Source organism: Hypanus sabinus, chromosome 6 (genome assembly GCF_030144855.1).
Source record: "Hypanus sabinus isolate sHypSab1 chromosome 6, sHypSab1.hap1, whole genome shotgun sequence".
NCBI classification, from domain to species: domain Eukaryota; kingdom Metazoa; phylum Chordata; class Chondrichthyes; order Myliobatiformes; family Dasyatidae; genus Hypanus; species Hypanus sabinus.
Genome location: NC_082711.1, coordinates 7,922,709 through 7,947,272, shown reverse-complemented (window position 1 = coordinate 7,947,272; position 24,564 = coordinate 7,922,709). Strand labels below are relative to the sequence as shown.

General features: G+C 50.2%; 1 protein-coding gene across 1 annotated transcript in view; it reads right to left on the bottom strand.

Annotated features, from left to right (window-relative positions):
• cpsf1 (cleavage and polyadenylation specific factor 1) overlaps nt 1-24,564 on the bottom strand; it is a 151,079-nt gene that overhangs the window by 13,662 nt on the left and 112,853 nt on the right. The window contains exons 31-34 of the mRNA XM_059971633.1: nt 23,186-23,338; nt 19,033-19,209; nt 16,612-16,678; nt 15,486-15,533 (exon numbers count right to left, since the gene is read on the bottom strand). Of these exons, the coding sequence (XP_059827616.1) occupies nt 15,486-15,533; nt 16,612-16,678; nt 19,033-19,209; nt 23,186-23,338 (445 nt within the window). The remainder of the gene's footprint in view (nt 1-15,485; nt 15,534-16,611; nt 16,679-19,032; nt 19,210-23,185; nt 23,339-24,564) is intronic.

The window sequence follows — 24,564 nt, the reverse complement described above, 5'->3', positions numbered from 1 at the left end:
TGACACTCACCTCAGCACTGAACTGTTTGTGACTGTGGCCTGCAGCCATCGACACTCACCTCACATTGAACTGTGTGTGACTGTGGCCTGTAGCCATTGACACTCACCTCACACTGAACTGTGTGTGACTGTGGCCTGCAGCCATCGACACTCACCTCAGCACTGAACTGTGTGTGACTGTGGCCTGCAGCCATCGACACTCACCTCAGCACTGAACTGTGTGTGACTGTGGCCTGCAGCCATCGACACTCACCTCAGCACTGAACTGTCTCTGTGACTGTGGCCTGCAGCCATCGACACTCACCTCACACTGAACTGTCTCTGTGACTGTGGCCTGCAGCCATCGACACTCAGCTCACACTGAACTGTCTGTGACTGTGGCCTGCAGCCATTGACACTCACCTCAGCACTGAACTGTCTCTGTGACTGTGGCCTGCAGCCATTGACACTCAGCTCACACTGAACTGTCTGTGACTGTGGCCTGCAGCCATTGACACTCACCTCAGCACTGAACTGTCTGACTGTGGCCTGCAGCCATTGACACTCACCTCAGCACTGAACAGTCTGACTGTGGCCTACTGCCATTGACACTCACCTCAGCACTGAACTGTCTCTGTGACTGTGGCCTGCAGCCATCGACACTCACCTCAGCACTGAACTGTCTCTGTGACTGTGGCCTGCAGCCATCGACACTCACCTCACACTGAACTGTCTGTGACTGTGGCCTGCAGCCATTGACATTCACCTCACACTGAACTGTCCGTGTGACTGTGGCCTGCAGCCATTGACACTCAGCTCACACTGAACTGTCTCTGTGACTGTGGCCTGCAGCCATTGACACTCACCTCACATTGAACTGTGTGTGACTGTGGCCTGCAGCCATCGACACTCACCTCAGCACTGACCGACTCTGTGACTGTGGCCTGCAGCCATTGACACTCACCTCACACTGAACTGTCTCTGTGACTGTGGCCTGCAGCCATTGACACTCAGCTCACACTGAACTGTCTCTGTGACTGTGGCCTGCAGCCATTGACACTCAGCTCACACTGAACTGTCTCTGTGACTGTGGCCTGCAGCCATTGACACTCACCTCAGCACTGAACTGTCTGTGACTGTGGCCTGCAGCCATTGACACTCACCTCACACTGAACTGTCTGTGTGACTGTGGCCTGCAGCTATCGACACTCACCTCACACTAAACTGTCTCTGTGACTGTGGCCTGCAGCCATCGACACTCACCTCACACTGAACTGTCCGTGTGACTGTGGCCTGCAGCCATCGACACTCACCTCAGCACTGAACTGTCTGTGACTGTGGCCTGCAGCCATTGACACTCACCTCACACTGAACTGTCTCTGTGACTGTGGCCTGCAGCCATCGACACTCACCTCACACTGAACTGTCCGTGTGACTGTGGCCTGCAGCCATTGACACTCACCTCAGCACTGAACTGTCTCTGTGACTGTGGCCTGCAGCCATCGACACTCACCTCACACAGAACTGTCTCTGTGACTGTGGCCTGCAGCCATCGACACTCACCTCAGCACTGAACTGTCTGTGACTGTGGCCTACAGCCATTGACACTCACCTCACACTGAACTAACTGTCTGCGTGACTGTGACCTGCAGCCATCGACACTCACCTCACGCTGAACTGTCTGTGTGACTGTGGTCTACAGTCATCGACACTCACCTCAGCACTGAACTGTCTGACTGTGGCCTACAGCCATTGACACTCACCTCAGCACTGAACTGTCTGACTGTGGCCTGCAGCCATTGACACTCACCTCAGCACTGAACTGTCTGACTGTGGCCTACAGCCATTGACACTCACCTCAGCACTGAACTGACCCTGTGACTGTGGCCTGCAGCCATCGACACTCACCTCAGCACTGAACTGTCTCTGTGACTGTGGCCTGCAGCCATCGACACTCACCTCACACTGAACTGTCTGTGACTGTGGCCTGCAGCCATTGACATTCACCTCACACTGAACTGTCCGTGTGACTGTGACCTGCAGCCATTGACACTCACCTCACACTGAACTGTCTGTGACTGTGGCCTGCAGCCATTGACACTCAGCTCACACTGAACTGTCTCTGTGACTGTGGCCTGCAGCCATCGACACGCACCTCACACTGAACTGTCTGTGACTGTGGTCTGCAGCCATTGACACTCACCTCACATTGAACTGTGTGTGACTGTGGCCTGCAGCCATCGACACTCACCTCAGCACTGACCGACTCTGTGACTGTGGCCTGCAGCCATTGACACTCACCTCACACTGAACTGTCTCTGTGACTGTGGCCTGCAGCCATTGACACTCAGCTCACACTGAACTGTCTCTGTGACTGTGGCCTGCAGCCATTGACACTCAGCTCACACTGAACTGTCTCTGTGACTGTGGCCTGCAGCCATTGACACTCACCTCAGCACTGAACTGTCTGTGACTGTGGCCTGCAGCCATCGACACTCACCTCACACTAAACTGTCTCTGTGACTGTGGCCTGCAGCCATCGACACTCACCTCACACTGAACTGTCCGTGTGACTGTGGCCTGCAGCCATTGACACTCACCTCACACTGAACTGTCCGTGTGACTGTGGCCTGCAGCCATCGACACTCACCTCAGCACTGAACTGTCTGTGACTGTGGCCTGCAGCCATTGACACTCACCTCACACTGAACTGTCTCTGTGACTGTGGCCTGCAGCCATTGACACTCACCTCACACTGAACTGTCTCTGTGACTGTGGCCTGCAGCCATCGACACTCACCTCACACTGAACTGTCCGTGTGACTGTGGCCTGCAGCCATTGACACTCACCTCAGCACTGAACTGTCTCTGTGACTGTGGCCTGCAGCCATCGACACTCACCTCACACTGAACTGTCTCTGTGACTGTGGCCTACAGCCATTGACACTCACCTCACACTGAACTAACTGTCTGCGTGACTGTGACCTGCAGCCATCGACACTCAGCTCAGCACTGAACTGTCTGTGACTGTGGCCTACAGTCATCGACACTCACCTCACGCTGAACTGTCTGTGTGACTGTGGTCTACAGTCATCGACACTCACCTCAGCACTGAACTGTCTGTGTGACTGTGGCCTGGAGCCATCGACACTCACCTCACACTGAACTGTCTGTGTGACTGTGGCCTGCAGCCATTGACACTCACCTCACACTGAACTGTCCGTGTGACTGTGGCCTGCAGCCATTGACACTCACCTCAAACTGAACTGTCTGTGTGACTGTGGCCTGCAGCCATTGACACTCATCTCACACTGACCGACTCTGTGACTGTGGCCTGCAGCCATTGACACTCACCTCAAACTGAACTGTCTGTGTGACTGTGGCCTGCAGCCATCGACACTCACCTCAGCACTGAACTGTCTGTGACTGTGGCCTACAGCCATTGACACTCAGCTCACACTGAACTGTCCGTGTGACTGTGGCCTGCAGCCATTGACACTCACCTCAGCACTGAACTGTCTGTGACTGTGGCCTGCAGCCATTGACACTCAGCTCACACTGAACTGTCCGTGTGACTGTGGCCTGTAGCCATTGACACTCACCTCACACTGAACTGTCTGTGTGACTGTGGCCTGCAGCCATTGACACTCACCTCACACTGAACTGTCTGTGTGACTGTGGCCTGCAGCCATTGACACTCACCTCACATTGAACTGTGTGTGACTGTGGCCTGTAGCCATTGACACTCACCTCAGCACTGAACTGTCCGTGTGACTGTGGTCTGTAGCCATTGACACTCACCTCAGCACTGAACTGTTTGTGACTGTGGCCTGCAGCCATCGACACTCACCTCACATTGAACTGTGTGTGACTGTGGCCTGTAGCCATTGACACTCACCTCACACTGAACTGTGTGTGACTGTGGCCTGCAGCCATCGACACTCACCTCACACTGAACTGTCTCTGTGACTGTGGCCTGCAGCCATCGACACTCAGCTCACACTGAACTGTCTGTGACTGTGGCCTGCAGCCATTGACACTCCCTCAGCACTGAACTGTCCGTGACTGTGGCCTGCAGCCATCGACACTCACCTCAGCACTGAACTGTCTGACTGTGGCCTGCAGCCATTGACACTCACCTCAGCACTGAACTGTCTCTGTGACTGTGGCCTGCAGCCATTGACACTCAGCTCACACTGAACTGTCTGTGACTGTGGCCTGCAGCCATTGACACTCATCTCACACTGAACTGTCTGTGACTGTGGCCTGCAGCCATTGACACTCACCTCACACTGAACTGTCTGTGACTGTGGCCTGCAGCCATTGACACTCACCTCACACTGAACTGTCTGTGACTGTGGCCTGCAGCCATTGACACTCACCTCACACTGAACTGTCTGTGACTGTGGCCTGCAGCCATTGACTCTCACCTCACACTGAACTGTCTGTGACTGTGGCCTGCAGTCATCGACACTCACCTCACACTGAACTGTCTGTGACTGTGGCCTGCAGCCATTGACATTCACCTCACACTGAACTGTCCGTGTGACTGTGACCTGCAGCCATTGACACTCAGCTCACACTGAACTGTCTCTGTGACTGTGGCCTGCAGCCATCGACACTCAGCTCACACTGAACTGTCTCTGTGACTGTGGCCTGCAGCCATCGACACGCACCTCACACTGAACTGTCTGTGACTGTGGTCTGCAGCCATTGACACTCACCTCACATTGAACTGTGTGTGACTGTGGCCTGCAGCCATCGACACTCACCTCAGCACTGACCGACTCTGTGACTGTGGCCTGCAGCCATTGACACTCACCTCAACACTGAACTGTCTCTGTGACTGTGGCCTGCAGCCATCGACACTCACCTCACACTGAACTGTCTGTGACTGTGGCCTGCAGCCATTGACACTCAGCTCACACTGAACTGTCTCTGTGACTGTGGCCTGCAGCCATCGACACTCACCTCACACTGAACTGTCTGTGACTGTGGCCTGCAGCCATTGACACTCAGCTCACACTGAACTGTCTCTGTGACTGTGGCCTGCAGCCATTGACACTCAGCTCACACTGAACTGTCCGTGTGACTGTGGCCTGCAGCCATTGACACTCATCTCACACTGACCGACTCTGTGACTGTGGCCTGCAGCCATCGACACTCACCTCACACTGAACTGTCTGTGACTGTGGCCTGCAGCCATTGACACTCAGCTCACACTGAACTGTCTCTGTGACTGTGGCCTGCAGCCATTGACACTCAGCTCACACTGAACTGTCTCTGTGACTGTGGCCTGCAGCCATTGACACTCACCTCAGCACTGAACTGTCTCTGTGACTGTGGCCTGCAGCCATCGACACTCACCTCAGCACTGAACTGTCTCTGTGACTGTGGCCTGCAGCCATCGACACTCACCTCAGCACTGAACTGTCTCCGTGACTGTGGCCTGCAGCCATTGACACTCACCTCAGCACTGAACTGTCTCTGTGACTGTGGCCTGCAGCCATCGACACTCACCTCAGCACTGAACTGTCTCCGTGACTGTGGCCTGCAGCCATCGACACTCAGCTCACACTGAACTGTCTGTGACTGTGGCCTGCAGCCATTGACACTCCCTCAGCACTGAACTGTCTCTGTGACTGTGGCCTGCAGCCATTGACACTCACCTCAGCACTGAACTGTCTCTGTGACTGTGGCCTGCAGCCATTGACACTCCCTCAGCACTGAACTGTCTGTGTGACTGTGGCCTGCAGCCATTGACACTCACCTCAGCACTGAACTGTCTGACTGTGGCCTGCAGCCATTGACACTCCCTCAGCACTGAACTGTCTGACTGTGGCCTGCAGCCATTGACACTCACCTCACGCTGAACTGTCTGTGACTGTGGTCTGTAGCCATTGACACTCACCTCAGCACTGAACTGTTTGTGACTGTGGCCTGCAGCCATCGACACTCACCTCACATTGAACTGTGTGTGACTGTGGCCTGTAGCCATTGACACTCACCTCACACTGAACTGTGTGTGACTGTGGCCTGCAGCCATCGACACTCACCTCAGCACTGAACTGTCTCTGTGACTGTGGCCTGCAGCCATCGACACTCACCTCACACTGAACTGTCTGTGACTGTGGCCTGCAGCCATTGACACTCCCTCAGCACTGAACTGTCCGTGACTGTGGCCTGCAGCCATCGACACTCACCTCAGCACTGAACTGTCTGACTGTGGCCTGCAGCCATTGACACTCACCTCAGCACTGAACTGTCTCTGTGACTGTGGCCTGCAGCCATCGACACTCACCTCACACTGAACTGTCTGTGACTGTGGCCTACAGCCATTGACACTCACCTCACACTGAACTGTCTGTGACTGTGGCCTGCAGCCATTGACACTCACCTCACACTGAACTGTCTGTGACTGTGGCCTGCAGCCATTGACACTCACCTCACACTGACCTGTCTGTGACTGTGGCCTGCAGCCATCGACACTCACCTCAGCACTGAACTGTCTGACTGTGGCCTGCAGCCATTGACACTCACCTCAGCACTGAACTGTCTCTGTGACTGTGGCCTGCAGCCATCGACACTCACCTCACACTGAACTGTCTGTGACTGTGGCCTACAGCCATTGACACTCACCTCACACTGAACTGTCTGTGACTGTGGCCTGCAGCCATTGACACTCACCTCACACTGAACTGTCTGTGACTGTGGCCTGCAGCCATTGACACTCACCTCACACTGAACTGTCTGTGACTGTGGCCTGCAGCCATTGACTCTCACCTCACACTGAACTGTCTGTGACTGTGGCCTGCAGTCATCGACACTCACCTCACACTGAACTGTCTGTGACTGTGGCCTGCAGCCATTGACATTCACCTCACACTGAACTGTCCGTGTGACTGTGACCTGCAGCCATTGACACTCAGCTCACACTGAACTGTCTCTGTGACTGTGGCCTGCAGCCATCGACACTCAGCTCACACTGAACTGTCTCTGTGACTGTGGCCTGCAGCCATCGACACGCACCTCACACTGAACTGTCTGTGACTGTGGTCTGCAGCCATTGACACTCACCTCACATTGAACTGTGTGTGACTGTGGCCTGCAGCCATCGACACTCACCTCAGCACTGACCGACTCTGTGACTGTGGCCTGCAGCCATTGACACTCACCTCAACACTGAACTGTCTCTGTGACTGTGGCCTGCAGCCATCGACACTCACCTCACACTGAACTGTCTGTGACTGTGGCCTGCAGCCATTGACACTCAGCTCACACTGAACTGTCTCTGTGACTGTGGCCTGCAGCCATCGACACTCACCTCACACTGAACTGTCTGTGACTGTGGCCTGCAGCCATTGACACTCAGCTCACACTGAACTGTCTCTGTGACTGTGGCCTGCAGCCATTGACACTCAGCTCACACTGAACTGTCCGTGTGACTGTGGCCTGCAGCCATTGACACTCATCTCACACTGACCGACTCTGTGACTGTGGCCTGCAGCCATCGACACTCACCTCACACTGAACTGTCTGTGACTGTGGCCTGCAGCCATTGACACTCAGCTCACACTGAACTGTCTCTGTGACTGTGGCCTGCAGCCATTGACACTCAGCTCACACTGAACTGTCTCTGTGACTGTGGCCTGCAGCCATTGACACTCACCTCAGCACTGAACTGTCTCTGTGACTGTGGCCTGCAGCCATCGACACTCACCTCAGCACTGAACTGTCTCTGTGACTGTGGCCTGCAGCCATCGACACTCACCTCAGCACTGAACTGTCTCCGTGACTGTGGCCTGCAGCCATTGACACTCACCTCAGCACTGAACTGTCTCTGTGACTGTGGCCTGCAGCCATCGACACTCACCTCAGCACTGAACTGTCTCTGTGACTGTGGCCTGCAGCCATTGACACTCAGCTCACACTGAACTGTCTCTGTGACTGTGGCCTGCAGCCATTGACACTCACCTCAGCACTGAACTGTCTCTGTGACTGTGGCCTGCAGCCATCGACACTCACCTCAGCACTGAACTGTCTCCGTGACTGTGGCCTGCAGCCATCGACACTCAGCTCACACTGAACTGTCTGTGACTGTGGCCTGCAGCCATTGACACTCCCTCAGCACTGAACTGTCTCTGTGACTGTGGCCTGCAGCCATTGACACTCACCTCAGCACTGAACTGTCTCTGTGACTGTGGCCTGCAGCCATTGACACTCCCTCAGCACTGAACTGTCTGTGTGACTGTGGCCTGCAGCCATTGACACTCACCTCAGCACTGAACTGTCTGACTGTGGCCTGCAGCCATTGACACTCACCTCACGCTGAACTGTGTGACTGTGGCCTGCAGCCATCGACACTCACCTCAGCACTGAACTGTCTGACTGTGGCCTGCAGCCATTGACACTCACCTCACGCTGAACTGTCTGTGACTGTGGTCTGTAGCCATTGACACTCACCTCAGCACTGAACTGTTTGTGACTGTGGCCTGCAGCCATCGACACTCACCTCACATTGAACTGTGTGTGACTGTGGCCTGCAGCCATCGACACTCACCTCAGCACTGAACTGTCTGACTGTGGCCTGCAGCCATTGACACTCACCTCACACTGAACTGTCTCTGTGACTGTGGCCTGCAGCCATCGACACTCACCTCACACTGAACTGTCTGTGACTGTGGCCTACAGCCATTGACACTCACCTCACACTGAACTGTCTGTGACTGTGGCCTGCAGCCATTGACACTCACCTCACACTGAACTGTCTGTGACTGTGGCCTGCAGCCATTGACACTCACCTCACACTGAACTGTCTGTGACTGTGGCCTGCAGCCATTGACTCTCACCTCACACTGAACTGTCTGTGACTGTGGCCTGCAGTCATCGACACTCACCTCACACTGAACTGTCTGTGACTGTGGCCTGCAGCCATTGACATTCACCTCACACTGAACTGTCCGTGTGACTGTGGCCTGCAGCCATCGACACGCACCTCACACTGAACTGTCTGTGACTGTGGTCTGCAGCCATTGACACTCACCTCACATTGAACTGTGTGTGACTGTGGCCTGCAGCCATCGACACTCACCTCAGCACTGACCGACTCTGTGACTGTGGCCTGCAGCCATTGACACTCACCTCAACACTGAACTGTCTCTGTGACTGTGGCCTGCAGCCATCGACACTCACCTCACACTGAACTGTCTGTGACTGTGGCCTGCAGCCATTGACACTCAGCTCACACTGAACTGTCTCTGTGACTGTGGCCTGCAGCCATCGACACTCACCTCACACTGAACTGTCTGTGACTGTGGCCTGCAGCCATTGACACTCAGCTCACACTGAACTGTCTCTGTGACTGTGGCCTGCAGCCATTGACACTCAGCTCACACTGAACTGTCCGTGTGACTGTGGCCTGCAGCCATTGACACTCATCTCACACTGACCGACTCTGTGACTGTGGCCTGCAGCCATCGACACTCACCTCACACTGAACTGTCTGTGACTGTGGCCTGCAGCCATTGACACTCAGCTCACACTGAACTGTCTCTGTGACTGTGGCCTGCAGCCATTGACACTCAGCTCACACTGAACTGTCTCTGTGACTGTGGCCTGCAGCCATTGACACTCACCTCAGCACTGAACTGTCTCTGTGACTGTGGCCTGCAGCCATCGACACTCACCTCAGCACTGAACTGTCTCTGTGACTGTGGCCTGCAGCCATCGACACTCACCTCAGCACTGAACTGTCTCCGTGACTGTGGCCTGCAGCCATTGACACTCACCTCAGCACTGAACTGTCTCTGTGACTGTGGCCTGCAGCCATCGACACTCACCTCAGCACTGAACTGTCTCTGTGACTGTGGCCTGCAGCCATTGACACTCAGCTCACACTGAACTGTCTCTGTGACTGTGGCCTGCAGCCATTGACACTCACCTCAGCACTGAACTGTCTCTGTGACTGTGGCCTGCAGCCATCGACACTCACCTCAGCACTGAACTGTCTCCGTGACTGTGGCCTGCAGCCATCGACACTCAGCTCACACTGAACTGTCTGTGACTGTGGCCTGCAGCCATTGACACTCCCTCAGCACTGAACTGTCTCTGTGACTGTGGCCTGCAGCCATTGACACTCACCTCAGCACTGAACTGTCTCTGTGACTGTGGCCTGCAGCCATTGACACTCCCTCAGCACTGAACTGTCTGTGTGACTGTGGCCTGCAGCCATTGACACTCACCTCAGCACTGAACTGTCTGACTGTGGCCTGCAGCCATTGACACTCACCTCACGCTGAACTGTGTGACTGTGGCCTGCAGCCATCGACACTCACCTCAGCACTGAACTGTCTGACTGTGGCCTGCAGCCATTGACACTCACCTCACGCTGAACTGTCTGTGACTGTGGTCTGTAGCCATTGACACTCACCTCAGCACTGAACTGTTTGTGACTGTGGCCTGCAGCCATCGACACTCACCTCACATTGAACTGTGTGTGACTGTGGCCTGCAGCCATCGACACTCACCTCAGCACTGAACTGTCTGACTGTGGCCTGCAGCCATTGACACTCACCTCACACTGAACTGTCTCTGTGACTGTGGCCTGCAGCCATCGACACTCACCTCACACTGAACTGTCTGTGACTGTGGCCTACAGCCATTGACACTCACCTCACACTGAACTGTCTGTGACTGTGGCCTGCAGCCATTGACACTCACCTCACACTGAACTGTCTGTGACTGTGGCCTGCAGCCATTGACACTCACCTCACACTGAACTGTCTGTGACTGTGGCCTGCAGCCATTGACTCTCACCTCACACTGAACTGTCTGTGACTGTGGCCTGCAGTCATCGACACTCACCTCACACTGAACTGTCTGTGACTGTGGCCTGCAGCCATTGACATTCACCTCACACTGAACTGTCCGTGTGACTGTGACCTGCAGCCATTGACACTCAGCTCACACTGAACTGTCTCTGTGACTGTGGCCTGCAGCCATCGACACTCAGCTCACACTGAACTGTCTCTGTGACTGTGGCCTGCAGCCATCGACACGCACCTCACACTGAACTGTCTGTGACTGTGGTCTGCAGCCATTGACACTCACCTCACATTGAACTGTGTGTGACTGTGGCCTGCAGCCATCGACACTCACCTCAGCACTGACCGACTCTGTGACTGTGGCCTGCAGCCATTGACACTCACCTCAACACTGAACTGTCTCTGTGACTGTGGCCTGCAGCCATCGACACTCACCTCACACTGAACTGTCTGTGACTGTGGCCTGCAGCCATTGACACTCAGCTCACACTGAACTGTCTCTGTGACTGTGGCCTGCAGCCATTGACACTCAGCTCACACTGAACTGTCCGTGTGACTGTGGCCTGCAGCCATTGACACTCATCTCACACTGACCGACTCTGTGACTGTGGCCTGCAGCCATCGACACTCACCTCACACTGAACTGTCTGTGACTGTGGCCTGCAGCCATTGACACTCAGCTCACACTGAACTGTCTCTGTGACTGTGGCCTGCAGCCATTGACACTCAGCTCACACTGAACTGTCTCTGTGACTGTGGCCTGCAGCCATTGACACTCACCTCAGCACTGAACTGTCTCTGTGACTGTGGCCTGCAGCCATCGACACTCACCTCAGCACTGAACTGTCTCTGTGACTGTGGCCTGCAGCCATCGACACTCACCTCAGCACTGAACTGTCTCCGTGACTGTGGCCTGCAGCCATTGACACTCACCTCAGCACTGAACTGTCTCTGTGACTGTGGCCTGCAGCCATCGACACTCACCTCAGCACTGAACTGTCTCCGTGACTGTGGCCTGCAGCCATCGACACTCAGCTCACACTGAACTGTCTGTGACTGTGGCCTGCAGCCATTGACACTCCCTCAGCACTGAACTGTCTCTGTGACTGTGGCCTGCAGCCATTGACACTCACCTCAGCACTGAACTGTCTCTGTGACTGTGGCCTGCAGCCATTGACACTCCCTCAGCACTGAACTGTCTGCGTGACTGTGGCCTGCAGCCATTGACACTCACCTCAGCACTGAACTGTCTGACTGTGGCCTGCAGCCATTGACACTCACCTCACGCTGAACTGTGTGACTGTGGCCTGCAGCCATCGACACTCACCTCAGCACTGAACTGTCTGACTGTGGCCTGCAGCCATTGACACTCACCTCACGCTGAACTGTCTGTGACTGTGGCCTGCAGCCATTGACACTCACCTCAGCACTGACCGACTCTGTGACTGTGGCCTACAGTCATCAACACTCACCTCAGCACTGAACTGACTGTGCGATTGTGGCCTGCAGCCATTGACACTCCTTCAGCGCTGAGCTGTCTGTCGAGTCACTGAACTGTCTCTGTGACTGTGGCCTGCAGCCATTGACACTCACCTCAGCACTGAACTGTCTGTGACTGTGGCCTGCAGCCATTGACACTCACCTCACATTGAACTGTCTGTGACTGTGGCCTGCAGCCATTGACACTCACCTCACATTGAACTGTGTGTGACTGTGGCCTGCAGCCATTGACACTCACCTCAGCACTGAACTGTGTGTGACTGTGGCCTGCAGCCATCGACACTCACCTCACATTGAACTGTGTGTGACTGTGGCCTGCAGCCATCGACACTCACCTCACACTGAACTGTCTCTGTGACTGTGGCCTGCAGCCATCGACACTCAGCTCACACTGAACTGTCTGTGACTGTGGCCTGCAGCCATTGACACTCACCTCAGCACTGAACTGTCTCTGTGACTGTGGCCTGCAGCCATTGACACTCACCTCAGCACTGAACTGTCTGACTGTGGCCTGCAGCCATTGACACTCACCTCAGCACTGAACTGTCTCTGTGACTGTGGCCTGCAGCCATCGACACTCACCTCACACTGAACTGTCTGTGACTGTGGCCTGCAGCCATTGACATTCACCTCACACTGAACTGTCCGTGTGACTGTGACCTGCAGCCATTGACACTCAGCTCACACTGAACTGTCTCTGTGACTGTGGCCTGCAGCCATCGACACTCAGCTCACACTGAACTGTCTCTGTGACTGTGGCCTGCAGCCATCGACACGCACCTCACACTGAACTGTCTGTGACTGTGGTCTGCAGCCATTGACACTCACCTCACATTGAACTGTGTGTGACTGTGGCCTGCAGCCATCGACACTCACCTCAGCACTGACCGACTCTGTGACTGTGGCCTGCAGCCATTGACACTCACCTCACACTGAACTGTCTGTGTGACTGTGGCCTGCAGCCATTGACACTCAGCTCAGCACTGAACTGTCTGACTGTGGCCTGCAGCCATTGACACTCACCTCACGCTGAACTGTGTGACTGTGGCCTGCAGCCATCGACACTCACCTCAGCACTGAACTGTCTGACTGTGGCCTGCAGCCATTGACACTCACCTCACGCTGAACTGTGTGACTGTGGCCTGCAGCCATTGACACTCACCTCACACTGAATTGTCTGTGTGACTGTGGCCTGCAGCCATTGACACTCACCTCAAGCTGAACTGTCTGTGACTGTGGCCTGCAGCCATTGACACTCACCTCAGCACTGAACTGTCTGTGACTGTGGCCTGCAGCCATTGACACTCACCTCAGCACTGACCGACTCTGTGACTGTGGCCTGCAGTCATCAACACTCACCTCAGCACTGAACTGTCTCTCTGACTGTGGCCTGCAGCCATTGACACTCACCTCAGCACTGAACTGTCTCTGTGACTGTGGCCTACAGTCATCAACACTCACCTCAGCACTGAACTGACTGTGCGATTGTGGCCTGCAGCCATTGACACTCCTTCAGCGCTGAGCTGTCTGTCGAGTCACTGAACTGTCTCTGTGACTGTGGCCTGCAGCCATCGACACTCACCTCAGCACTGAACTGACTGTGCGATTGTGACCTGCAGCCATTGACACTCCTTCAGCGCTGAGCTGTCGAGTCACTGAACTGTCTCTGTGACTGTGGCCTGCAGCCATCGACACTCACCTCAGCACTGAACTGACTGTGCGATTGTGGCCTGCAGCCATTGACACTCCTTCAGCGCTGAGCTGTCTGTCGAGTCACTGAACTGTCTCTGTGACTGTGGCCTGCAGCCATCGACACTCACCTCAGCACTGAACTGACTGTGCGATTGTGGCCTGCAGCCATTGACACTCCTTCAGCGCTGAGCTGTCGAGTCACTGAACTGTCTCTGTGACTGTGGCCTGCAGCCATCGACACTCACCTCAGCACTGAACTGACTGTGCGATTGTGGCCTGCAGCCATTGACACTCCTTCAGCGCTGAGCTGTCTATCGAGACTCGTCTCAGCGCTCAACTGTCTGTCGAGACTCGTCTCAGCGCTCAACTGTCTGTCGACATTTGTCTCAGTGCTGAACTGACTTCACGGTTGTGGACTCACTTTTAGAGACTCAGCAGTTCATGTCTGTCGTTTACTTTTAATTGTTTGAATGATTCGTTCTTTATTCACACATTGGATGTATGTGACTCTTCGTGGTGTGGATTTTTCTGTGAATTCTACAGAATTTCTTTGTTTTGTCGCTGCCTGTATGGAGACAAATCTCAAGGTTGTATATGGTATACACACTTTAATACTAAATGCGCTTTGACTTTGACACAGTAGGTAGTGCAGAGACTAGCACAATGCTTTACAATGCCAGCGTTCTGTGTTCAATTCCAGCTACTGTTTGTAGGAGTTTGTACTTTTTACCCATGACTATGTAGGTTTCCTCTGGGATCTCTGGTTTCCTCCCAAATTCCAAGACATACTGATTAGGGTTAGTGAGTTGTAGACTGCCACCAGCATGTCCTCAGACTGCATTAGTCACCGATTCGAAAACAATTTTGTTTCGATGTACACAAGACAAGGGGTGTATGGGGTGTCCGGGGAGGAGTGGCACCTCTGGTGAAGGGGCTTGTTGTGTCCATTCTGGGGCTGCTCACTCCCCCTTGGGCCATGCCGGATGCTCAGTCTCACCTGTGGTCCAAAGGAGCTGAGTACATGCCATAGCGACCACACCCCGGTACACTGCTTCAACAGGTGGGCTAAACCAGCAGGCTTCATACCCCAGTCTGTCCTAGCATGTGAAGGCAGCTCCAGCATTCTAGGTGGGCGAGAGCCAAGAAGGCAACTTCTGAGAACAAAGGGCATGACAAGACACATGGAAGTCATGGCCATCCACTGCAATCAAGGAAGACTGCAGTTGTGATTACTTGTTGTACTGTGAGGTTGAGAGAGAGCGGAAGTGCCCCAGTGCAATGGTTTTTCCACTTTAAAAACTCTAAGCACAAGTCTCCTGTCAATTTTGGATACAATGGACAACTAATGCATGTGATAAAGAAAGCTAATTTTTGAGTCTTTGCTTTTTGTGTTAAGATCCTGGGTTCACTCCTCAAACTGTGCTGGAGAGGTAACTGGGACACAGTAGCAATCATGCCAGGGGAACAAGAGATTGTGACAGAGGCTCCTTACCTTCAGGCTGATACATGTACACTAGCAGATTCTTCTCACGGTCAGACACTGAAATCAAAAGGAAAGAAAATCAGGCATCACCTCCCCAGTGTGCTTATAGAAAGAGGCAAAGAGAACAAAGTGTACACGGGCAAAACAAATGGCACGAAAACAATGAGTGGTACAACTCTACAACTCAGTATTATATATACACATTTTAAAAATTATCTGCATGATTTGTTATCTTATGCACCTTAGTTGTTTGTCAGTCTTTGTTATTTAGTTTTTCATAAATTCTATAGTATTTTATTTTCCTGCAAAATGAATCTCAAGGTAGTATATGGTAACAGATACGTACTTTGCTAATAAATTTACTTTGAACCTTAAAGCTGACTCACGTCTTACTCCATAAGATACAGGAGCAGAATCAAGCTATTGGCCCACCGAGTCTCCAACAACAGCCCGAGATTCAAAAACCCCAGTCAACTTTTCCCCTCACACATGTTAGCAAGAAGGGAACCATCCTGGCAAGATACAGAAAATACGGCATAAACTAATTACCAGGAGTGTTGCATACAGAGGGCAACATTTTCGATGATCTCTCCCACCTGCCCAACAATCTCTTTGACCCTCTGCCGTCAGGTTGGAGGCATCAAAGTATTTTGACAAGGACTGTTAGGGTGGGAAACAGCTTCGTCCCCCAGGCGGCAAGACCACCGAACTCCTTGGCACCATCCAGGTCTCATCATGCATGAAGCAGCAGTAGTGTTATACTGTTTAATTTTTAAACTTGTGTTGTAGATGTACCTTATTACTTGTTAATTTACTCGTAGTAATATTACTTTGTATTATGTACTGTGTTGTACACCTTGGTCTGGAGGAATATTGCTTCATTTGGTGATATACCTGTGTACGGCTGAATGACAATAAACTGAACTGGAAAAGTTACGGGGAGAAGGCAGGAGAATGGGGTAGAGGGGAGAAACAAATCAGCCATGATCAAATGGCACAGCAGACTCGATGGGCTGAATGGCCAAATCCTGCTCCCATGTCTTATTAAACATCGCAGAGTCCTATCCAGTTTTGCACTGGTACGTTGACACAGAACAGTACAGTGTGCAGAAGGGCAGATGGATTCATAACTCACCAAGGAATCCCAGCTGAGAGTTGTCCACCATGAATTCAATGCTGTAAACTTCCAGAAGCTTCGGATCCTGAGGGACACATGAATGCTGGAGGTGAGCTTTGGTAAAACATTGCTCCTAAATTTCCCATACCAGTCTCCTTCCCTTTCTTTCCCTGGGGTACAATTCCCAACCACTGCTCATGCACAAACTGAAAATGGTCATTGAGCCATTGTTTCGATGCTGGCCCTACTACCTCTGTTGGATCTGACTGTTTAGTTTGTAGATTAGACTGTTTAATTGTTATTCCCTTTGGAGCTTAACAATTAATTGTTTACTTGTATTTTATATAACTACTTACATACAAGTTAATGCCTATATGCTTCCTCGTGGTTACAGTACGTATATGCATTTGTTCAGCGGGTCCTTTAGTGGTTATATTGATATGAATCCGGAAGCTTCACTTGGTGCTACATTCTTGGAAAAAGAGCTTTTTCATTGGCTGATCCTTATCTACAAATTTGAATGAAATTTCCCTTATCCATTGGTATAAAAGCTGATCACAAGAAAGCACCACCTTAGATCTTAGCTCTTCTGATTCAGCCCCTCTTCAATTAGTAAACATCACTGTCCGTTTACAACTTGTCCTTATTATATTGATGCTTAATAAAACAATTGTGAAGAGGCAGACTTTGTGCCTCTTTTCTGACTTGGATGAAAACATCAGAATCCAGCAGCTTCTGGTCCAGCGTGGCACCCAAGCTCTCTTTAGATGCGACCCACCATCCCCTGAATGAAATTACTCTCCCCTCAGCTCTTCAGTGAGATGCAGCAACCAAGAACAAGTGGTCAAAACTAGAAATGTTTGAACAGCTTCCCCACTCTCCCCATCCGAAGGTGAACTGTCTTGTTCAAGAATGCATGGAAACAGTCTTTGGCCCAACCCATCCTTGCTGACCACCCACCCATCTGGCCTCACCTATCAGACGCCAGCTTGCACTCCTTCCCCTCCCACCCACCTTCTTATTCTGGCTTCTGCCCCCTTCCTTTCCAGTCCTGAAGGACCTTGGTTCAAAACGTCAACTATTTATTCCCCTTCATAGGCGCTACCTGACTTGCTGAGTTCCTCCAGCATTCTGTGTGTGTTGCTCAACACTTTTGGCACCTGCAGAACATCCCGAGTTCCCATCTAAGGTGGTGTCGTTTCTCTGCATTTGGCCCATATCTAAATTCTTCCCATTCATCTACCTGTCCGATTATTTTCTTCTTAAAACACTAACTGTACCGGCCTCTTTCACTTCCTTTGACAGCTTGTTCCTCCCAGCCACTACCCTCTGCGTGAAAAACTTGTGTCCTCTCAACTTAAACAGCACAAGATTGTACAAGCTCTCCTTATTGCACACGCTCTGTAATGTAGGTGGCATCCTGGTAAACCTGTGCTGCATCCTCTCTGAAGCCTCAATATCCTTCAACAGCCCACAATACTCCAAGCAGGACCTAACCAAAGCTTCCCCCTCACCTTGACAGCGCACCTTCTGGTATCGGACATTTAAACCCCGGAGAGAAGAAAGCAACTACCTAAGATTTTCCTAACGAACTTCTCTCACATATCCTCTCCCCTTAGCCTCTGCTGCTCCAGGGAAAACTGCTGATGCTTGTCCACCTCTCCTTACACCTCATGCTCTCTCATTCAGGCAGCATCTTAATAAACCTCTAATGCAGCCTCTCCAAAGCCTCCACATCTTTCCTGTCATGTGATTTACAAAGCTATCTTCACCACAGATATACCCGTGTTTCTTGTTCACAGGGAATACACAGTATCAAAATTAGCACCTTTCATTTCATATGAAAGGAACATGGAACAGTACTACACAGGCTACTACATGATTTTGTGCTGACTCTTTAACCTACTCCAAGATCAATCTTTCCCCCATATCCCCCCATTTTCCTTTCAACTATGTGCCTATCTAAGAGTCTCTTTAATTTCCCTAATGTAAATACCTCTACAATATCCTGGAAGCACGTTGCACACACACTTCACTATGTGTGTAAAAAATTGCCTCTGATTTCCCAACACCTTAAAGTTATGCCCTCGTATTAGCCATAATACCATTCATCTCACCTATTCCACGCACCCACCACTGTGTAAAAACATAGCTCTGACATCTCTAACTTTCTTTAAAGTTACAACCCCTTGTATTAGCCATTTCTACCTGAGAACAAGTCTCTGGTTGTTCACTCAATGCCTCTTATCATCTTTTACATCTCTATCAAGTTACCAGTTGTCCTCCTTTACACTAAAGAGGAAAGTCCTAGCGTCACATAATTTTATTTCTCAGGAATGCATCCCTTTTGCAAATTGAGGAATGGCTGTACTGGTTTAAACTCCCAGCAGTGAGTGGCAAAATGTCCATGTTCATCCCACTAACCCACTGGTGACCTACCCTGCTAACCAGTGACAGCGTTTTACTCTCCTCCTGATAGCGAAGGATGGAGACACTCTTCATGATGTCTGCAGCCAAGATGAAGTTCTTGACACTGATCATCTGGTGAATGTAGAGCTGGGTGTCAATGAAGGCCATCCCTGTCAAATCGTTGTCCTTCAGGCTCCACAGGAAAATCTGTACCACAGAGATAAGAGAGAGGGAACAGAACATCAGAATCTTTTTGCTGGACTAGGGGAGTCTAGAACCAGAGGGCAGCACAGAAGCAGACCATTTTCCAGCTTCAGCTGTAAATGGTAGGCTCATGGGGAGAATGGGGTATGGGCTAGATGGGCTGAAAGGTCTGTTTTTATCCTACAGTGCTCTGTGACTTTATGTAGTGTTGAACCGAGGGGCATATCAAAATGGGATCAGATTGGCAAATTGCAGGATTGAGGTTGGTGTCCTGTATGTGACTTTTTTAAGGATTCGGGGAACTGGGGCAGTGGGATTGGAGCTCCACTTTGTTTCATCTCCCTGTAGCCACATGGGTTTCCTCCCACATTATAAATCATACGGTTAGGGTTAGTGTGTTGTTGGTACAGGAAGCGTGGTGACACTTGTGGGCTGTCCCCAGCACATCCTCAGACTGTGTTGGCCGTTTTTTTTTCTCCACTGAGGCCAGGGGAGAAAAAAACCAGAGGTCATCGGGTAAGGGTGAAGAGGGAAAAGTTTAACGAGAACATTATGGGGGAGCTTCTTCACACAGAGAGTGGTGGGAGTATGGAATGAGCTGCCAGATGAAGTTGTAAATGCGGGCTCACTTTTAACATTTAAGAAAAACTTGGACAGGCACTTGGATGAGAGGTGTATGGAGGGATATGGGCCGGGTGCAGGTCAGTGGGACTAGGCAGAAAAACAGGTTGGCACAGCCAAGAAGGGCCAAAAGGCCTGTTTCTGTGCTGTAATGTTCTATGGTTCTAAATGACACATTTCACTGCATGTTTCAACATACATGTAACACATAAAGGTAATCTTAATCTTAAAATCTTACCTCAATTCTTAAAAGTGACCAAATTCAAGTGTTAGAATGACAGAGAGGTGGAGAGGATGGCAGCATCTGTTGACCATGAGCTGGAACAATTTGATTCATACTGGGAAAAATGGTTTGACTGCATGGTGCCTCGTAGGTCTGATTTTGTACTCACAAATCAATGAATCTGTTATGGGGGAAGGATCGCTCCCTACTTGTGCATAGTTCTTTCCTTTTGCTTGTTTTTTCTTTCCACTCTTTTCTGTGGGTGTTTGCCTCAGATAAATGCTTTGTGGAGATTTGTGATATACATGATTGTATAATGTATATGTACAACATCTGAAATACATCTTATGGAAATGTTTGTTTGATGATGAACTTCAATAAAAAAATAAATTAAAAAAAAATGACAGAGAAACAAAGTGATACAACCTGAACCAACCAGAATCTTTGAGACATCACTCAAGCAAAAAAAACATCAAATAATCATTGGACTCCTGACCTCACAATCCATCTCGTCATGACCTTGTACCTTATTGTGTTATTTCTCTGCAACTGTTTGACTTTATTCTGCATTCTGTTATTATTTAACCTTACTACCTCAATGCACCATGTAATGACCTGACCTGCACGAACATTATGCAAGGCAGTTTTTACTCAGTACATGTGACAATAATAAACCAATACCAATTCCAGGAATTTCGCCTCTAGCAGCAGGAAGAATTAAGGAAAAGAAGATAGGGAGGGATAGAACACAAGTACCAACATCACCAGGCAAGTGTAATGTGGAATCCCCAAGGGAAGCAGAAGAGAGACCAGTCAAAGAACACATTGCAATGCAAACTTCAAACTGACACCAACACGGGCTATAATTGTGGAAAGACAGGCCCCAGGACGGAAGACTCTGGTGAGCTGCTGTCAGCAGCCTATGCCCCAGTAGGGGTGATGGGCATAACTACCTCCAGCAGATTGAGCAAGAAAGACTCTTGCAGCGGGTTATGGGAGACTGGGAATACTGTGGTCTGGTACACAGGATCACAAGCAGCTGCAGAGTAGTGGACTTTGTCCAATAAATCACGGGCACATCCTTTCCCAGCATCGGTAGTATCTAGAGGGACTGCTTTAAGAACAGCTATTTCCCTTCAACCATTTGGTTTTTTAACCAACTGACAAAATCCTAATTACTTCAGTTCAGCAACACAATGACAACTTTGCCTTTTCTCTTGTTTTGATTGTGTTCTTTCTCGTCATAACTGCTGATAATATAGGTTTAATGTGTTGTTATTTTCCTTGTGAATGCTACATACATTATCATAAGAGCAAAAGAAATAAAAGCAGGATAAGGCCATTCAGCCCATCATCTGCTCCACCATATCATCATGGCTGATTTATTATCCTTCTTCACCCTATCTTCCTGCCTTTACCCCATGATCTTTGACACCCTGACTAAATAACTTATCAATCTCTGCGTTACATATGCTCAATGACTTGGCCTCCACAACTGTTTGTATCAATGAATTGCACAAATTCACTATTATTTGGCTACGGAAATTCTTTATCTCCTTTCTAAATAGACATCCTTCTAATCTGATGATGTGCCCTTTGGCTCTAAACTCACCCATTATACCACCCCACAATTATCAGGCTCTTGAGCAAAGGGGATAACTACACTCACTTCCCCATGTTCCCACAAGCAATGATCTCACATTTTATTTAGTTATCTCATGTTCTCATTTTTATTGCTGTATATCTATTTTTGTATTTACCCAGTTTATTGTCTTCTGTACTCTGATCCTGTTATAGTTACTATTCTATAGATTTGCTGAGTATGCCCGCAGGAAAATGAATCGCAGGTGACATATACGTACCTTGAACTTTACAGGAAACATCTTCTCCACATCCACTTTATTTAGGCCTTTCAGTATTAAACAGGTTTCAATTAAATACCCCCTTCATTCTTCTAAACTTCAGCGAGTACAGCCCCAGAGTATTGTGGAGCGTGGTGGTCAATTCCGGTCGCCTGATTAGAGGGGGGGTGTGGAAGCTTTATTTATTCCGAGATACGGCGTGGAACTGGACCCTCCAATTGCTGTGCCGCCCAGCAACCCACCTATTTAACCCTAGCCTAACCACTTACTAAGCAGTACCATTTTGGACTGTGGGATGGAACCCGCAGCACCCAGAGGAAACCAACAAGGTCACGGGAATAACGTACAAGCTTCTTACAGACAGCCTCAGAATTTTATTCTGATATCCAACGCCCCGAGCTGTAATAGTGTTGTGTTAACCGCTACGCTACCACTTTAGAGAGGAGAATTATCAGCATTTCTTACGTGACTGAGTGAGCTCGGGCAAATGACATGAGAGGTGACTTGATGAAATGATGAGGTGTAGATTGAGCGGACAGCCAGAGACTTTCCCCCAGAGTGGAAATTGCAAATACAATAGGCATAATGTTAATCCAATCACAGACAGAGAAAACTTGCAGATGCTGGAAATCCAAGCAATACACACAAGATGCTAGAGGAACTTGGGAGGCCAGGCAGCATCTATGGAGAAGAGTACAGTCAACATTTCAGGCCAAGGCCATTCAACAGGATTGGAGGAAAAGGCATAATGTTAAGGCAATTGGAGGCAAGTAAAGGGGGGCGTAGCAGAGAGATTTATTTATTAATTTTACACACACAGAGCAGTGGGTCAGTGGTGGTGGTAGAAGTAGGTACACTAAGAACATTTAAGAAACTCTTAGTGGATGAAATAAAAATGAAAGCCTATGTGGAATGTTCCGACTGATCTTAAAGTAGGTTAAAAGGTCAGAAAAACGTTTTGGCCCACTGTTCTGTTCTATGATACTATCTGCCTGTGATGCTGCTGCAAATTAGTCTTGTACATACCTGTATTTGTGCAACTGACAAGAAACTCTACTTTGAGTGGAACATAACTGAAGCTAAACTGGCAGTTATACACTACAGGGTCATCACCAAGACCTATGTAAACATCTGTGGGGAAAAAACTGAACAGTTAGTACCTATAATCTGGGACGAACAGCTCAGTGGACTATAGAGCTGGTGTGCTCGTTAACTAGGGACTGAATGAGGGTTGTGGTGACAGTGCAGTGCAGGTGTCAGGGGCTACTGTTACCTTCTGTCCGATGGCTGAAACAAGGTACCCGTTGCAGTTACACAGGGCGGTCACCGGGCCTTTTTGCTCCTTCTCGTACAGCACCTTGAATTTGTTCTTGGTCAGAGGCTGGCCAGGTTCAGGCACAACTTCGATCACATCAAGGATCAGAATCTGGAGAGAAGTGAAAACTATCACAGTCTGTGCTTTGATTTGAACTTTACATTCACAGCTTTCTAAAGGAGTCACATTCAGATTCACTCATTTATCACATGTACATTGAAACATGCAGTAAAACGTGCTGTTAGAAAACGGCTAACGTAACTAAGGATGAGCTGGGGACAGCCCGCAAGTGTTGCCACACATTATGCACCAACACAGCGTGCCCACAACGTTTAGCACAACAACCAACAGAACAAAACAAGCCCCTTTCCTCCCACTCACCCACCCAGATTCAGAATCAGGTTTAATACCACTAGCACATGTCGTGAAATTTGTTGTTTTGCAGCAGCTTTACATTGCAACACATCAATAAAAGGGCACCAAACAATAGCAAATTATTAAAATAAATACGTAGTGCAAAAAGTGTGATTGTCTATATGGGTTCATTGTCTATTCAGAGGTCAGACGGCAGAGCAGAAGCAGCTGTCCCTAAAAGGTCGAGTATGGGTCCTCATTGATGGTAGCAATGAGAAGAGGGCATGTCCTGGGTGATGGGGTCCTTAATGATAGATCTGCCTTTTTGAGGCATCACCTTCTGAAGGTGTCCAGGATTCTAGTGCTCGTGATGGAGCTGACTGAGTTTACAACATGCTGTAGCTTTTTCTGATCCTGTGCAGTGGCCCCTCCATAACAGATGGTGATGTAACCAGTTAGAATGCTTTCCACTGTACATCTGTAGAAATTTGTGAATCTTTGGTGAAGTAACATCTCCTGAAACTCCTAATGAAATACAGCCAGAGCAATTGGATCAATATGCTGGGCACAGGTAGGCCTCCAGTGAACATGCATGGCCGCAACTTGCACTTCCCTCATTTTTCACAGAAACTCCAGCCACTGCTGCTCTGCTATCCTTCCTGCTAGTGTCCCTTTCCAAGTCAACCTTGGCCAGTTCCCCTCTCATGCCATTGTAATTTCCTTTATTCCACTTTGTAGTTCCTCACTCCCAGCTGCTTCTAGCATCTCCAAGTCTGAATGCTTGACACCACGGTGAGTAAAACAGTCCCAACTTGTACGACTGCTTATTTTTCACCAACTATTAGAGATAAAAATCTCTGCGTTTTGAAAACAAGCATACTTAACTGATTCCACTTAAAAACAGTTTGCTCTAATGGCCTCAAGTACACGTGACTGACACTAGTTAGAAACTCTTCAGCAACAGTCTCCTGTCCCAGTTAAGC